This window comes from Monodelphis domestica, chromosome 2, assembly GCF_027887165.1.
Source record: "Monodelphis domestica isolate mMonDom1 chromosome 2, mMonDom1.pri, whole genome shotgun sequence".
NCBI classification, from domain to species: Eukaryota; Metazoa; Chordata; class Mammalia; order Didelphimorphia; family Didelphidae; genus Monodelphis; species Monodelphis domestica.
In genome coordinates this window covers 492528803-492546595 of record NC_077228.1, presented here as the reverse complement: position 1 = coordinate 492546595, position 17793 = coordinate 492528803, and the positions used below count along the sequence as shown (strand labels likewise).

Below are 17793 nucleotides of genomic sequence, written 5' to 3'. Positions count from 1 at the left end.
TGCAAGGCAAGATCTGCTTATTTCATCTCTCTCAAAATCCTGACCAAGGAACTGCAAATTAGGAAGGAAATACGTTTTCAGCTATACTCATGATTACTTTTGCATCCATCAAGAATTTCTGGAAAAGCAGACCCACTAGATAGAAACATGATGGGAGCTAACTAAGAAAAAGAACAGTATTAGCAAGAATAAGCCATCATCATCATCTTGACCTGCCTCTTGGAGGGAACTTGGGTGAGTGGATAGCTGGCTTTCCCTTCCTGTCTTCTGGAGAGAGTTAAATTCTGGTTGAAGGTCAACAAGTCCTGGCTGAGTTGAGCACCGGAGCAATATTTAGTTAGATAAGCTCATGCCTTCTCTATCTATCCTTTTGTATTTCTCTGCTTTCACTCTTTCCACTTCTTTTGTAAATAAAAGTTATTAAAGTAAAATAAAAAAGAATAAGCCATCAGAAAGGCTAAATCCCGAGAGCCTGCAATTTTGGCTTTGTTGGTCCTTTTTGTACCAGTTCCCTACTTTTCTCATGGTAGGTTTCCTTATTCCTTAAGGCTTTACACTCAAAACTTTCAGAGTTCTGACAGCTTTACCAATAAGAGACCCTTTAGAGAAGCCCAACTGGGTAATGTGTCTTTACCAACTCATTCCACAAGAATACACTCATCAGACTTGAGAAGGAAGGTGGGGTGACTTCCAAGAGGGATGTGCTAATTTCTGAAATTCTGGGTCCAGAAGAGTTTCTGTCTCTCTCTTCACTACAGCTTTCTTCCTTAGCCCTGCTGTCATCAATAAGCAGACCTGCCCATGATACTATGACAATAGGATTTAGAACAGAACCTCTGAAATAGTTTTTCTCTTTACTTATCCTTTTAAGGGTTTAAATTGGCTTGAATTAATTTAGCCCTACTAGGGTGCCAATGTGATCCTCCCCATGAACCCGACACACCCAGCTTTCAACCCCTTTAACCTTCATGTCTGGAAACTTATCTGTTTTTCTTTCTGCAAAGAACATTTAACAACAACAACAACAACAAAAAAAAATATATATATATATATAAATGTATTTTTAAGAAGTGTCTGGACAGTAATTCATTCATATGAACCTTTTCTTTTCCCTGTGGGTTTCTCAGAGGGCTTAATGTGCAGGGTTAAAAAGTTCAACCATTGGGCTATTTTAGTGACTTGATAACTATATTTCCTAAAGAATTTCATATTTCTATTTTTAAAAGCATGAGTCTTTGTTTGCCAAGCATCATAGCAGATGAACTGATTTAGCTCAGATTTTCCCAGCAGGCATGGAAAGTTAAGATCATAAGTCATTTTTCAGGTTGTTAAGGCAGCTGTGCTCCAGGGAGATCTGGAAATCAGGGGATCTCCTTATACTATCTAGCTTTGGGACTTTGACCAAATCACAACCTCTGTGAGCCTCAAGTTTCTCAGGTATAAAATATAAAAAGGGGAAACAATGCTGCCTAGAGGATGGGAGGGCAGACTTTGCTATTCACTTAGTCTTGGGTTCTAATGTGACTTCTCTTACATATTAATGCCCCAGGCAACTCTCAGAGACTCTAAATTACAGGTGAGATTCCAGTCTGTAACAGTGGAGGAATTTCCCATACTGAGAAGTTCCCCAAACCAAATGAAGTCACAGACCTGAATCCCCAAAAAAGTAGGAGTAGATCTAAGTGATCACTAAGATTCTTTCCAGATCTAAAATGCTGTGTGATTCTAGAAAGTTTTTATAATTTATAAAATTTATATATATAATATATAACTTATAAAAAACAGATGAGACCTTTTAAAATGGAGTAGATAAATGTAGGATTGGGCATATTGGGCATATAAATCACAATTTAGTGATTGTATTGAATATTGCCAGCCTTTCAGGTAACTATAATAGAGTGGAAAGACTCTTCCAGTGAAACCATCTAGTTCAACTCCTTTGTTTTACAGAAGAGCAAATTTAGACCCAGAGAGTTTATCTGAACTGCCCATTGTCACATAGGTAGTAAAGGACAATGATGGCATTTGAACCCAGATCTCATCTGACTCTAAAGTCCATTGATGACTTATTTTATTATTTTTTTTAATAAATCCTCACCTTCCGTCTTGGAATCAATACTGTGTATTGGTTCCAAGGCAGAAGAGTGGTAAGGGCTAGGCAATGGGGGTCAAGTGACTTGCCCAGGGTCACACAGCTGGGAAGTGTCCGAGGCCAGATTTGAACCTAAGGACCTCCCATCTCTAGGCCTGGCTCTCAATCCACTGAACTACCCAGCTGCCCCCTCCATTGCTGATTTAAAGCACTTGTATAAAGTGCTTTGGAAAGCCTAAAGCTATAGATCAGCTGTTACTGTCATTATTTTTGTTGTCTAGAGGAGGATGTGAATGAGATGGAAATTGTAGGTTTGATATCCTATCGTCCTTCTCAGTGTTGGCCAAAGAACAACCCTACAACAGTTGGTCAGCTCTGTGTATCATTGACCATATAATAGTTCAGTGAAAACTCCATGGCTGGGCAGACCAATTGTTCCTCCTGGAAAAATGCTACAAAATTCACTGTCCAATGCCTGGGAGGTCAGTAGACCTATTTTCTAATGATTCTCATTAAATGTAGAATAACACAGAAGATTTTTCCCCTGTCTAAAGATTTATGGTCCCCTTTATAGCATTCATATCTTTGAGTGGAATAAAATAAATTTGAATAGAATAAACATTCCACATAGTGTGTATAAGATAAAAAATTTGGAGTCCTCCCCCAAAATTTAGTAGTCTTCGTCATACTTAGCAATATTATCATTTTGGTGTTCCTAAAGGAAAATCATGCTGTTGAGTCATAATTTCCAGTTTTACTTAAATTCTTAGTTTCACAGAATATGATTTGTTTTATGCTAATGATCTGGCCAGTGTTGTTTTATATGGTTGCTGTTGAAAAAGAAGACCAAAAGAAAAAAACAAAAACCTTGTAAGGGCAAGAGTGAAATAGCATAGACAAAGGACTCACAGGAAAAGCTTGTGATGGAGAAAGATAAGGAAGAAAGAAGACTCTTAAGGGAGGTCAGATATAATGACTGACCCCTAATGGATTTTAACTTAGAAGTTGGTGAGCCATTGATCTTGAAGCTTGATAATCTTGGATTTTATCTGTTAAAGAGAGAGCCAAATCTTAGTGCCAGAAGTAGGCAGCAAAGGAGCAAATCTCCAAAAGGAACCAGAGAAGGACCCACTGGAAGGAAACAGTGGATAGAGCAGCTATTAAAAGAGGGTGAGTGAGAGATTTGGTGTATAAAAGTAAAGAACAAAATAGAAAGGAATAATTAAGGGGGAAAAACGATGCCCTTCTTGAGTGGATCATAATCAATGCTTAATCGTACCAGCTTTGTTGTCTTGTTTCCTGTCCCTAACCCCCAGTGTGATGTGGGGGATAGAAGAATTAGGTAGAGGTATTGTTTATTTTTATTTTTTCAATTTTATTTTATTATCATGCAAAACACACTTCCATATTGGTCATTGTTGTAAGAGCACACTCATACAAAACCACAAGGGGGTATGTTTTTTAAATACTACCCATGAAATCCTAGTAGGAAGAAAAGTTTACTTCCTTCACCAGGATTTTATCCAATGCCAGTCAAGTGGGAATCCATGGTAATATATGTATAACCCAGTGGAATTGCTTGTCAACTGGAGTGGGAAAGGGAAAGGAGAAGGAGACAACAAGAATAATGTAACCATGGGAAAAATTTTTTTTTCAATTTAATTAAATTAAACAAAAAAAAAAGGGTGTTCCTTTCCATGGATGTTCTAGTGGAGCTTTGAAATCTTTGGAGGGCCAAGATAAGGGAAATATACTAGTCACAGCTTGAAAAGAAAGAACATGGGTATAGGGGGAATTTTTTGGTTGATGGGTCTTGGACTGAGCTGGAGGGAGACCTAAGAGATCATCTAGACTCCCTCCCTTATTTTACATTTGAGCAGAACCACTGGCTAATCAAGTCAGAGATATTGGGGGAAAGCTTTGGATCAGAGCCTTTGGCAGGCCACCTTTTCCCTATGTGAATAATTGACCTTTTTTATTATTGTTTCTCTTGTGTCAGGTTTCGAAGGGAACACTTGTGAGCGGAATATTGATGACTGTCCAAACCACAATTGTCAGAATGGAGGCGTTTGTGTGGATGGGGTCAATACTTACAACTGTCGCTGCCCCCCACAGTGGACAGGTAAGTAGAATGTGCCTTAGGTGTGCTGAGACCAGAAAGACATTGGAAATGGGAACCAAAATGTTTTCCATGAGACTATTGAGTCACAGATGAACCGCAGCACTTTACGCTGAGAGGCGAAAAAGCTATTTTGTGTCCTGTTTGTGAAACCCTCTCAGTGCTTAATCATTCAGCTTGTTACCTTAGAGTACCCTTCCATGTCTCATTCTCAACGTGTTGATCTGTTCTCAGCTGCAGCAAAATGGCCCAAATAATACTTTTCCACTTTTTGCTAAACACTATGGGGCAGGAGGATGCTAAAAATAGATATTAGGGATGTAGTCTCTGCCCTCCAACAGCTTATCGTCTTGTTTAAAAAATAGACATACACACATTTAATTGAATAAATATGTATGGATCAGGTAACACGAGAGCTTCAAATTGTCCAAGTGAATTCTACAAACAGTCATTTTTTGTAGGATTTCAGAGACTGATCTAGCGGTCAAAAATGTATTACGCTGTATTCCAGGCACTGATATAGATGCTAGGATTACAACCAAATACGGGATAGTTCTTGCCCTCAAGGAACTTATGTTCTCTTGTGGGAGAGACTTGAGGCAAGGAGACCAGTTAGAAAGTCACTGCATTAAATCAGGAAACAAGGGACGAGGCCTGAAATAAATGGCTGGACTATGGGGAAGGGGGTGGAGGTGAGCCATGTTGGAAAAGTTCAGATTTTGCGGATTGGATGTGGAGGATGAGGGAGAATAAGGAGTTTTCAGGATCTTGGTGAGTTTTCAAAACTGGGAAACCAGAAGGATTATGGTGCCCTCAGCAGAAACAGGGATGTTTGGAAGAGGGCTGGGGGAAATAGAATGAATTCTGTTAATGGGAGGTGGGCATTATTTTACTTCTTTTCATCCTAATTGCTATGAGCTACCATTTATGTAACATTTTGGGATCTGCAAAGCACTTTAGAAAACGTTACCTCCTTTGATCCTCACAACAACCCTGGAGGTTAGGTGCTGCTTTTATCCCAGTTTTACAAATGAAGAAACTGAGGCAGGCACTGATTGAATGTCAACATGGCTTTATGCTCCTGATCTGGATGGCACTGATTGCCTCTGTGACTTATATGCAATTGATACTTCAGGGAGAATTTTGTAGAATGAATTGAACTGACCTAATTCGGAGCCTTGTTCTGTTTCTTTTGTCTCTCAGGGGAAGAGATGTGAAGTTGGGGCTCAATATGGTCTAGCTGCTAGTTCATATTTTTGGAGATTAAATGTTTCTACCTTAACTTTTGACTCCAGCTTAGGCAATTAAGAACCAAACCCTCTTTAAGGTGATAATCTAAGTGTTGATGTATATGTTAGAAGTGAAAAATCAAAGAATGTTTCTAGAGAGGGAGAGAGACAGAGACAGAGAGAGAGAGAGAGAGAGAGAGAGAGAGAGAGAGAGAGAGAGAGAGAGGGAGAGAGAACGCCATAGTATCAATGATTGTAATATCTTTCCTATACTCTAATCTCTCCCACTTCCAAAAGAAGACTTGTGTTAAATCCCAGCCATAATAATTTGATTTTCCTCTGAAGGCTCTCTGAGTCACTGTAGTTCCTCATCCCTGTCTAATTATTTAAAACTACCTTATAGAGGGAAGGATAATGGGGATAAGTAGGATGTAAGAATTAGAATATAGCAATAAAACCTTTTTTTTTAAACTAACAACAAACTGTCCAGTAGCTTTCCTGGAAGGGCATTCATTTCTGCTTGTCAGCTCCAAATTCTGCCCTTATTAATACTTTCTCACCAGGCTTCCCTGGGGGTGGACTTCCCCTAGAATTCTTCCTGATGTCCTTAGTATGTGAATCAGCTTCTAAATTGTTCTATACCATTTCCCTTTCATTCTAGTCTCTTACTATTGCCATGGTAGATTTTCAGAAGCCAAGATTTTGTCTTCTTTTTTTAAAAAAAATTTTTAAAAATAGTTTATTATAGTGGGCAGAATTTCAACAACACCATTGCAAAGAACTACAATATTGATAGATGCAGTGGTCAGTCATCACTCCAGAGAACCAATGCTGATGAAATAGACCCCTTCACTACAGTGCATCTCCATTGGTGGAAAGGTGGTAGACTCTACATGAGATACAAACAATACAAGAGAGATAGCTTTGACTCCTTGTTTGTTATAAGGGAGGGCTTTTCCTGAGCTTACACATAATCCAGACAGTTTCTGGTGATTCAAAAATGGCTTAAGAGAGTATAAATATTTTGCAAAAACTTTATCTCTCTTCATATTATGAAGGTAATCCTGCGTCCTTGTGGGGTTGTAACACTGTAACAAAAGTTGCTTTGGGTACAACCAAGCTGGAAAGACTTGTTTTGGAAAGAGTATGGTCCTGGCAACAGGCTGTGTCTACTGCCTTAGGACCAATCTAGCAAAATATGGACCTGGTAATATATGTTAACTGGGAACCAGACAGGCTAAAGTGATCAAATTAAATGCTGATAGGAACATGGAGAAACAGGCCTAATATTATATAACTAGAGCAGCTGTGATTTTTTTTTTTTTTAGAAAACAAGATAGAATTATGTGTAGGAACTATTAAGCTATTCATTGACCTAGAGATCCCATTACTAGGGATAAGCCCTAAGGGCATTAGTGAAAGTGTCAAAAGCTGTGCATGTATGGAAATATTCATGTAAAGTTTATGATGACAAAATAACTGGAAATAACACGAATGCAACTAATGGGAGAAATGGCTTAATATATTGTGTCATTTGAATGTAATGGATTATATTCTTTTATTGAAATGACAAATATTGACAATAGAAAGAAAATAAGGGAAATATATAAAGAGATGAAAAGAGAAGGAAAAACCTCTAAAGGAGGGCTTTATTTGAGTGGGACGGAATGAGAGCAAGGGCCACTGAAGGGAGGGAGTGATAGTGATCAGAAAAAAATTGGGAAGAAAGAAAAGAGCATAACTGCCACATTTTAAAGAATATACAAAAAAGAGCCAAAGGAAGTTCAGAAGGGGACACAGATGAGGATGGTAGTGTTGGTGCTACTATGGTAAATATGATGTGTGTAGTTTAAAACAATTTGATAGGGTCATGGTTTCCTAGGCAAAAAAAAAAAAAGCTTTTGAGAAGTAATGTGACTGTTGATAATTAGGGAGGTTTGATGGTTGTTTTATAATCTCTCTGTGGTATTGAGGAGCATAAGATACTTGTTAAGGACCTGATTATATCCTAATCTCTTCCATGCCCTGTGGGAGAATGGAGCTGTGTGGTACAATGCCCATGGAGATTAAATAGCTTTGTAATTTCTCTGCCGACTTCTTTTTTTATACCAATTTCCTGCTCTGATATTTATTAGGAAGGCCAGAGTGGGTCTCTCCCAACCTCGTGATATTTTACCAAAATATCTGTCCAGGACATTGATGGTGGAAAAACATTCCACGTTTCAAGTCTTTCCTGTACATTTTATAAATATCTTTTAGGACAGGAGAAAGAGTATAAAGAGGATGACATTGTGATTGGGAGGCATGTCCAGCGCTTGTCTCTCACCTGCTTCTGCTAAAGGGATCTCTAGTCTCCTAGTGACTATCTCATCAAACCACACTTTCTTTCTCCAGCCAACATTTAATAAAAATGCCCTTTGTGTGCTTTTGCACTGGGGTAAGGGCTCCCAAGTTATTTTCACTTCTTCACACCTATTTCATTTCCAGCAAACTGCCATTTACAACCCCCCCAAAAAACATTTTCTGGGGGTAATAGGCAGCTAGGCTGATTGGTGTATTTTCCTTTCTCAAGGGAAGGAATATGAAAGAAAAGTCTGGCTAAGAATATAGCAGAAAAAAGAGCAGAGAAAACTTTCTGCTCTTCAGAAAGTTTCATTATTACCTTTTACTTGATAGAAGATATGGAGTGGATTTTGATTTAATTCCCTTTTTGTAAAATTTCTGAATAACAACCCACAGCCTGAAGTGGTAGCTCTCTGTGTAGGGGTTGTTGGGTCTTGTTGAAGGAACTCTAAACTTTAACTAAAAGTCTTGTTAATTATAATATTTAGTACTTTACAATTTGTGTGTGTGTGCGTGTGTTTTTAATAAGTCAGGGCTTTGCAAAAGCAAACAAATACAGTGTTATGGAAAAGGAAACCAAATGTAGCTTAAAGGTTTACTTTATATTTGGTTAGTTCATTTTTAGCTAGGACCTTTAGGGCAGTCTTATCCCAACCTTGTGATATTTTATCCCTGTGCACAGAATTCCCTTCCTTTTTCCATAATGAAATTTTTTGCAGAAAGAAGCATCTGGCCTGACTTTGGTCAGAGAAATAATTAGCAGTAGAAGAGACTAATTATTATAGTGATTTAAAATTTGAAAAGCACTTTACATACACTCTCACTGGATCTTCATGACAGTATTGTGAGATATTTGCTTTTGTTGGCTCCGTTTCAAAGATGAGAAAACCAAGGCAAAGTGACTTGCTTAGGGTACAACTGTTAGTTATCTAAGGTGTAGGATTTGAATCTAGGTTTTCCTCACTCCCAAGCCTAGCGTTACATTACCTATATGAATCAGCAGCTGGAGTCAAGGAGACTTGTTTAAAACCAGCCTCAAACACTTACTAGCTGTGTGACCCTGGACAAGTCACTTAATCACTATTTGTTTCCATTTTTCCCAGTTGCAAAATTGTGATCCTGATAGCTTCCACCTGCTAGGTTTGTTGTGCACATAAAATAAGATGATTGCAAAGTTTAAAGCATTCTATTAATGCAAGCTATCATCATCATCATCATCATCATTATTATTGTTAATGTTATTATTATTATGTATTAAGCAGAGAAGGATGGGCTAGTGTAATGGGTTGGCCAGGAGCAGGGTAGTATGGTTTGTCCCACTGCCTTTGTAGGGAAAGAATGAATGGGTATATATTATTAGAGAAACTTAGAATTACAGGAACTCACTGAACATTTGGGACCCTGTAATTTACTTATTGAGAAGACCTTGATGGAGATAGTGTTGTTTGCCCCATCTGAGTCCATTTTCTGCATTGTATACAATGGACCTGAGGGTTCAAACGACTTGATCTGTTACTAAAACCATATTTCACTACTTTCAGAAGCAGTTCTCAAGGCAGTTAAAAAGCAGCGTAGGAAAATAAAAACAAATAAAAAGCACTAAGATGATGAAGCATGGCCCCTGGGGTCTCATGTGCTACTCAGCAAAATCCTAAAAACTACTTTTTTAAAAAAAAAATTCCCTTTGCCCACAGTTAGGTCCCAGGTTAATTCATTTTAGGGCAAAGTTAACCCAGACTGTCCCAGGGCTTTACCACCAACTTCCTTACTTGTATGAGACCCAGCTGGCATTGCAGGAATGGGAGAGAAGAAAAAGAAAGATGAACACACACCTTCCCATCAATATCTATCAATATCCTAGTTCACAACAGCACCCTATGGATGGATGGATAGGAAGCATGTTAATATATAGCATGCACTAGAGTCAAAATTATCTCAAATTATTCCCTGGCTCTGCCACAGTTTTGTTCACTGTTTAATACTGGAGAAGTCTCTTCCCTACCATTTTTCTCAAAATCCTTGTTTCCCAATTTGTGGCCTGAACCAGTATCTTTTTGGGGTAATGGGAGGATAAATCCCATTCAATTCCATTTATTAAATTCCTACTACCTTCACACCCTGGGGGATATAAAGGTGGAGTAAGGCATAATTTCACCCTAAGTTTAGCCCATAGCCTTGGTGCATGAAGCAGTAGAAAATATTCGTTGTTGATGAGGGTGATGGTAAGGATGGAAACCACTTGTTGGTTAAGTTAGAGTGGGGATTCCTTCATGTTTGGGTTTGACAAGATGGCAGCAGAGGTCCCTCCCAGTTCTCAAATCTGTGATTCTTTGAGAGGTAGAGCAAAACCAACATGGAGAGGAGAAATTTTTTAAAAATGCCCTAAGCTGAGAGTTGAATGAATAGAAGGATTCTGATAATACTTGCCATATTGATGCATTGACTTCTACTGAATCTTAAAGAGGATGGGACTTTTCCATTTGATTTTCAACTGAAATCTTCCATAAGGGTTGTCTCTCCTATTAAAATGTGAGTTTCTTAAGAGCAGGAATTGACTTCCTTCTCTCTTTGTATCCCTAGTGCCTTAGCATAGAGCCTTTTTACCTACAGTTAGTTCTAAATAAATGCTTTATTCTTTCACTCATACTGATACAAATCAAAGATTAATTATAAATGTTAGTATTTTGGTTATTATTTATGTAGACTAATTCTCTGATCTTGGATAACAGATTGTCTAGGTTTCCTTAAATACACAGAAGACACAGCTTTATCCAGGTTTCAGTATAGGGAAAATGTCACTCTTGGCAGCTGAAAGAGGTGCAGCCTGATGCATGCACTCAAGTGGCATTCTCCAGATTTCTGTGTTTGAAGTCTGGGGTGTGACCTAGGACTGCAGCATTACAAAGCACAACAACCCCAGCATTCTGACAGTTATGCCTCTTTCCTCTGTCTCTCTATTCTCATTGCTGCTGCCTTAGTGAAGGTCCTCATTATCATTCACTGGGATTGCCCCAGCAGCCTCTGGGTTGGGCTCCAAAGCCTGGCAGTCAAACCCCTCCATAAGCCAGTGTTGTCCAGTTTTTTCGGATTTTATCTCACATCATGTCCCTTCATGTACTCTAAATTTCAACCAAACTAGCCCCTTTAATGCCCTTGACTTTCAATGATTCATTCTCTCTCTCTCTCTTTTCTCCTCTTTATCTCTCCCTTTTCTCTCTTTCCCTCCTTCCCCTTCTTTCTCTCCTCTCTCTTTCCTTTTCCTCCTCTCTCTCTCCCCATTCTATCTCTCTCCCCTTTCTCTCTCTTACTTTTCTCTCTCACACACTCTCTCTTTCTCTCTCTGTCTCTTTCTCCTCTTTCTTTCTCCCTTTTCTCTCTTTCCCTCCTTCCCCCTTCTTTCTCTCCTCTCTCTCCTTTCTCTCTTTCCTCTCTCTCCCCATTCTCTTTCTCTCTCCCCTTTCTCTCTCTTACTTCTCTCTCTCTTCCCCTCCCCCCCCCCAATTTCCCAATATTGTCCCTATGCCTTGAATGGCTACTTTACTTTTCTTTATCTATAAGAAATCCTTCCCATCCTCCATGAAGCATTGCTTGAACTCTTCCCCCTCAACCCAACAATAATGATCTCTTTTTCAGACTTCTTATGGCTTTCCTTCATATCCACCCTTCACCTATCCATTATTTTGTCACTCATGAGTGACTGGTGTAGGCATAGTGCCCTCTTAGTCCACGAGCTCCATGATGGCAAGCACTTTCTCTTATCTGAAGTTGGTGGCTTTCCTTAGTGCCTTGACAATGCTCTGGCCACAGTTGGCTGCTTGATCCTTCATACATGAAAGGGATGACAATGACATCGCTACGTTGGGGTCAGTGTACAGTAAGTGTGTCTGTGGCTGATGAGATCAATACAAATTCAGAAGAATATACCACAGGTTGGCTGCAAATTAATATGGGCATCCCCTTAAAGACCAAGTGAGGGTGGAAATGAGATGGCTATGAAAATCCTAACTAGAGACATTCTTAGGTCATCTTGGAGACCCACTTTGGAAAATGCATTTTGACAGGTTCTGAAGTATTTCTATGTAGACTGGGACATTTACTAATGTCAATTATCCAATCTGGTTATTTGAGTTAAGCATGAAAATATTTCTGATCCTATTTAAAGAAAAGTAAAGAAATTAAAGTTGAGTAGCTTAAAGCAGGAATACCTAGAGAAAAGTTGACCAGCTTAGGTTCTGGTCCTTTAAACTTCAGTTGGCTCAAGGCTCTGCTCACAAATCCCCCTCCTTGACTGCTTCTGAGTTCACTGGTCGGGCAGGCATGATTTATTTTTTTGGGCTTGCTATGACTCTTTGAATGCAATTTCACTTTGGTCCCAAAGTTGTGCTTTGGGCCTCTGTGCAGAAGTGAACAGTGGACTTGAGGTGGATATAAGTCAATTCTAGCTGGTTGAACTTTTCTCCCAGTTCTCATTTATAGGATGATGAGCCTAAGGAGGTTGTTAAAACTCCCAGGGCTGTCAGTTGCTCCAATTTCAGTAACTCTTTTTTGGCTTGAGAAAAATAGGCAGTTTACTGCCAGAGTTGGTCCATGAGCCCTTTGTGTCTGGGGCCTTGAGCTTTTGCACAATGGTATTTTAGTTTTTTGAACCAGGTGTCCCTGATTCTGTCCAATTTTTAGCTGGTGACAGGCTGATCTGTAATGTGAGGCTTTTCCCATCACAGCTTTCAATTTCTATTTATTTATTTATTTTTAAGAACAACTGTATGGAGATTGTTCCCCTTGGTTCAGCGTGGAAAGTATTTCATTATTTCTGGGAGCTCAAAAATGCCTTCATTTGTATTCTGGATGGAGAGAACAGGAAATGGCTCAAATTTCAGTTTCTACTCTGTCATGCTGATTATGAGTGCCTGATTACAAGCCTGTTCTCCAGATTTATGTATTGCCTTCCCGGATCCCACTTTTAGTTTCTTATCAGCCTTCATAAAAATCTTTCTGATTCCTCACCGTGACAAGGAGGTGAGCCCTCAGTTCTCAAACTGCCAGGAGAATGGAATCCCTGGCAGGACCTACCAGGACCTATTGCTTCCAGTAGGGGCCCTTTGATAGACAGTGTTTATTTGAAGACCAGTCTGGCTAAGTTAGGTAGCAAGAGACTCATTTAACATTTAGGTGAATATTTTTGTCTTTGGGGATTAGTAAATGAACTCTGTAGCTGTCGGTCCTGTGTAACCTGTTTCTGCTGTAATGCTGGTAGATGGAAGGTAAAGGTTTAAAAAAAGAAAAAAAAAAGAAAAAAGAAAATGAGACCATACATTGAACAATGTGATTCAGGATCAAGAAATTAATTTAGAATATTAGAATTAGGATTTTTTAGAATATTTTACATTATGATTGTACATTGTCAATATTTTATTCAGGGTGAGAGTTCTAGTTGTAGTGAGTACCAAACAGCAACACAAAAAGTGAAATGGACTGTATCTTAATAGGTAGGAAGTGACTAGTTTCTGTTGGAGTCATTTCAGAGTTAGTTATCTGTGTGCTGTCCAATCACTGATATTAAAAAAGGTAAAAATGAACACTGAATTAGAAAGGAAGATGAAGGCAAAAATAATATATTATAGCAGCCTCAATCTCTGACACACTTTAAGTTAGCAAGTTACATCTCCTCTTGCCTCTGTTTCCACAACTATAAAATGAGGGGAGTTGACTGGATAGCATTTATATTTCCTTCCAATTTTAAATCTTTGAAATCCCATGAACTTTGAAAAATGATTTGCCATTAACTCTATAATTGTTAACTTAGAAAACTTTGTGATACAAAACAGTCACCATAATGAAAAGTCTGTAGGAGCTCAGAAACCACCTTATCTATTAAGCAGTTGATTGCCAAGCAGAGTGACATGACAACCCAAAACTATGCAGATTTAGAGTATACAGTTCATTTTAAGATGGAAATTTACATGCATTTTGTCACACACACACACATAAATTGAGGGGAAACAAAGCCTGTAGAATACATTAAACCCAGGTAAATTAGATTATCTTTAGAGCATTTTATACATGAACCTAAAAAGAAAACAAGAAAAACATAAATAATCTAATGATATTTTTATAATAAACTCATAAGAAAAATTAATAGAACAATTATAGTGGATTTTACCTCCTTAGGATATTGGGATACACACAGCTTTAAAGGCATGGTGTGATCAATTGTCAAAATATTTGAGAGGAGAATTCTTAAAACAATCAAAAATATCACAAATCATCTTTTTTAAAAAAGGCATTCAAGGGTAGCAGCTGGGTAGCAGCTGGGTAGCTCAGTGGATTGAGAACCAGACCTAGAGACGGGAGATCTTAGGTTCAAATCTGGCCTCGGACACTTCCCAGCTGTGTGACCCTGGGCAAGTTACTTAACCCCCATTGCCTAGCCCTTACCACTCTTCTTCCTCGGAACCAATACATAGTATTGATTCTAAGACAGAAGGTAAGGGTTTAAAAAAATTTTTTTAATAAAAAAAGGCATTCAAGAAAACAGCAATCTAGTACATAAGCCTACTTGCTCATCTCTAAAATCTTTTTCAGAATGGTCTGAGAATACATTTTATGTATTTTTGATGGAAAGAAAAACATGTCATTGACTTATTTCCTAAAATTTCATAACCCCATTATGTACTGAGAGAGGCAGAGACTCTTAATTCTTCCTCTGTCTACTTTTTTAAATAGTATTTAATTTGGAATAAAGTACAGCCCTCATTTAAATTAAACAGTTACTAAAAGGAAACTAAATTCTGAGGAATTGTAGTAACCAGTCTTAGTGCTAGAAAACAGATCATCAAAGAAACCCGTCTTTCCTCTTGGCAAAGCCATGGAAACCCAGGTGCAGAAGGTCCATAATCTGTACTATACAGTCACTTCATCAGTTGATTTTGCTTAAACTTTTTTCTTTATTAAAAGAAAAAGTTCTGTGCTAAGGGGTGGAACCTTGGACTATATCCAAAAATGACTATCATAAAAAACAAAAGACATAAATAAAAGGATTTGGGGGGGGTTGTTTGCTAGTTTTGTTTTTCTTCAAAGAGAAAGAATGGGGGTGTTGGTAGAGAATATAGACAGATCAACTTGGTCAATCAGGTTATCTGCCCTACCCTGATGGGGAATAATTATTAATTCACCTTTAACCTTGTTCTTCTACTCCTTCCTCTTTCATTTGGTAATATCAATCAATAAACATTTATTTAGTGCTTCCTTTATGCCAGGCACTATTTAAAACTCTAGGCATATAAAATAAAAGACTGAAGACAATCCCTGCCCTCAAGGAATTTACGATGAAATGTTTTGTCCCTATGAGACAGTGATAATTAGCATGCTGTTTTGGTGTTCTGAAAATGGTCCTTGAAGATCTGGATGTAAAAGAGAAAAACTCTGGACTTTTGAAATGTGGCTGAGCAGCCCTACTTTCACTTTTGTGGGGTTAGTTTTCTCCATATGGTGATAATAATACTTCCCTTTTATTTTGGCTGGACTTTGTATATACTTGGGTAACTTTAAAACTTTTGTCATTGGCTTACATCCACCACTTAGAAAGAGATCTTTTCCAGACCATTGATCCAGCTCCATCTTTCTCATAATGTTCTCAGAGGATTAAAGATTGAGAAGTGGTAGGAGACCTTCTCAGATGCAATCTAATCCAACCTCACTTTCATTTTAGAAATGTAGAAACTGAGTCCCAGAGAGGATCAGTGATTTGTCAGAAGTCACATTGGTAGTAACAGAGGTCAAATCTGATCCCAGGTTTTCTGAATGTAGAGGGAGTGGTTTTTTCCCCCACTGCACCTCATGCATTCTACATTCTATATTCAATTTCTGAGTGTCCCCAAACATGTCCTGCATTTTCCTATGGCTTTGTTCATCCTGTTCCCAGTTTTCTAATTCCTTTTGGAGGTTGTCTTCCAAAGTGATTGCTTTTCCTTTGTTGTGGTGGTTGTTTTTTCCCATATTCTTTTTCATTGGGATTCTGTGGACCTCTCTGCCTCTAAACTGGCTCTTTCCTTTACCTAGTCAGCTCCTTTTCTTCACCTCTTTCTTTGGTAATCCCCACCGCCCCTTACACAAGGTCTCCCCTGATTGCCCTCTCCCCCAATTTTCTATGTATTATATATATATATATATATATATATGTATGTATATATTGGTGTACATTTTCTTTTCTCTCCAATATAATTAAAGTTTATTGGAAGAAGGGATTTGCTTGGTAGCATGGTGCCCAAGACATTGGTGCTTAATAAATGCTTATTGAATTGAACCAACCATAGAGGACAGAACCAGAACCAGTAAGTGGAAATTTTAAGGAGGCTAATTTTGGCTTAGAAAGGAATTCCCCTAATTGAAATTTGGTTTAGAAAGGAATTCCCCAAATTTCTTAAAATGGAATGGATTGTCTTGGGGGATAGTGTGTTACTTAGTGAATAATTCCCAGTTCCTGGAGGTCTTCCCAGACCCTCCATGATTGTCTTTTAGGGTTTTTTTTTTTGTAGTTGGAACTCTTGATTTAGGCTTCTGCTTGATTAGATGACCTTTGTGGTGTCCTCTAATTCCCTGACAACTTCAGCCACCATGATTACTCCTGAATTCCACCAGCATTTAATTTTCTATTCATTTGGCACCTATATTCTATTTCATGTTCATTATCTTCAGGTATATTACCCTCTCTCCTAATGTATAATGTAAATTCCTTGGGAGTTGTGAGAATAGTAACTATCTTATACACTATTTCTGTTTTTTAATATGCTCTTCACTTATTCAACTCTCAGAAAATATGTGAGTAACATTGGTCCAAGCTCTAGACTGTTTATTGCCTTGGCCATTTCTAAGCCCCTTAAACTTTTATCCAAGGACTTCATGGCACCACGCTCTCCACCATGGCTAGTTGAGGTTTGTGGTGGCTACAGAAATGTAGTTTTTAATAGGCAAGTAGGATTTTCCTTACTCTTTTTAAAACAGTGAATGGGAAGGGTGCTGAATAGACAGACCTATTCCATAGCCTCGGTGCTGAACAGCAATGACATGCAATCCCTTAGCAGGTGAAAAAATTACCAGTAGAACAAGTTACTAATTTATGCCCTCAAGAACTTGCCAAACTGGACTTTGTGCAACACATTTTGGGAGTTCACCAGCAAGACCTAAGTGGTAGACTAAAGTGGTACAAGCTGAGGCTTGTTAATCACTGAAACTTAGCACCTTCAGAAGTCTGTCGGGAGGGTGTAGAAGAGCTGACATTTCCATTTTCCTTCCGTCTTATAATTGATATTAGTATTGATTCCAAAAACAGAAGAGCAGTAAGGGATAGATAATTAGGGTTAAGTGACTTGCCTAGGGTCACTCAGCTGGGAAGTGTCTTATTTGAATCCATTTCGTACCCACTGAACCATCTTAGCCGCCCTGACATCTCCATTATTTAACCAGGAAGCTTTTAAACGTCAGGGGTATCCTAGAACACCACTCTCTTTTCTCCTTTGGCTGTTAGCAGCTGGATGCAAAAAGACCTCAGAAATGACGTTCCACATGCCAGCTCTTTTCATCTCCCACCAAGACTTCCATGTGTTCTATGCTCAATATCTAGAAGCTGGATGAAAACTCAGGAGGATTCTGATGTCCCTTCTGGTGAGAGCTGTAAAAAAAAATAGGTGAAAACTGTAAAACTAATTATCAATTTCTCAGCTCTGTTTGAAACTCCAATTCTTTCTCAAGCCAGCTTCTCTGCTTCTTATCTCTAAACTAATGTAACAAGATTTACTTTCTAATATCATCCTTATAGGACTGACAGGGATTTGAAGAAAAAAAGGCTGGTTTCCCAGTTAAAAGTTAGTTCCTTTTGGCAACCTGTGACTCACTTGAGAGGAAAGGGAAAGATCTCATCAAAGTGGGAGTGTTCTAGGGGAAATATATGTGCTAATCCACCTACCTACTGCCTTTTCCCCTCTAAGTCATGATGCACATCAGCCTTGGGAAAC

General features: G+C 38.5%; 1 protein-coding gene across 2 annotated transcripts in view; it reads left to right on the top strand.

Moving 5' to 3' along the window:
* The window catches only part of NOTCH2 (notch receptor 2), a 176588-nt gene that overhangs the window by 96781 nt on the left and 62014 nt on the right, over window positions 1-17793 (top strand). For both annotated transcript variants that reach the window (XM_007485303.2, XM_007485302.2), the window contains exon 5: window positions 4092-4214. In XM_007485303.2, the coding sequence (XP_007485365.1) occupies window positions 4092-4214 (123 nt within the window). The remainder of the gene's footprint in view (window positions 1-4091; window positions 4215-17793) is intronic.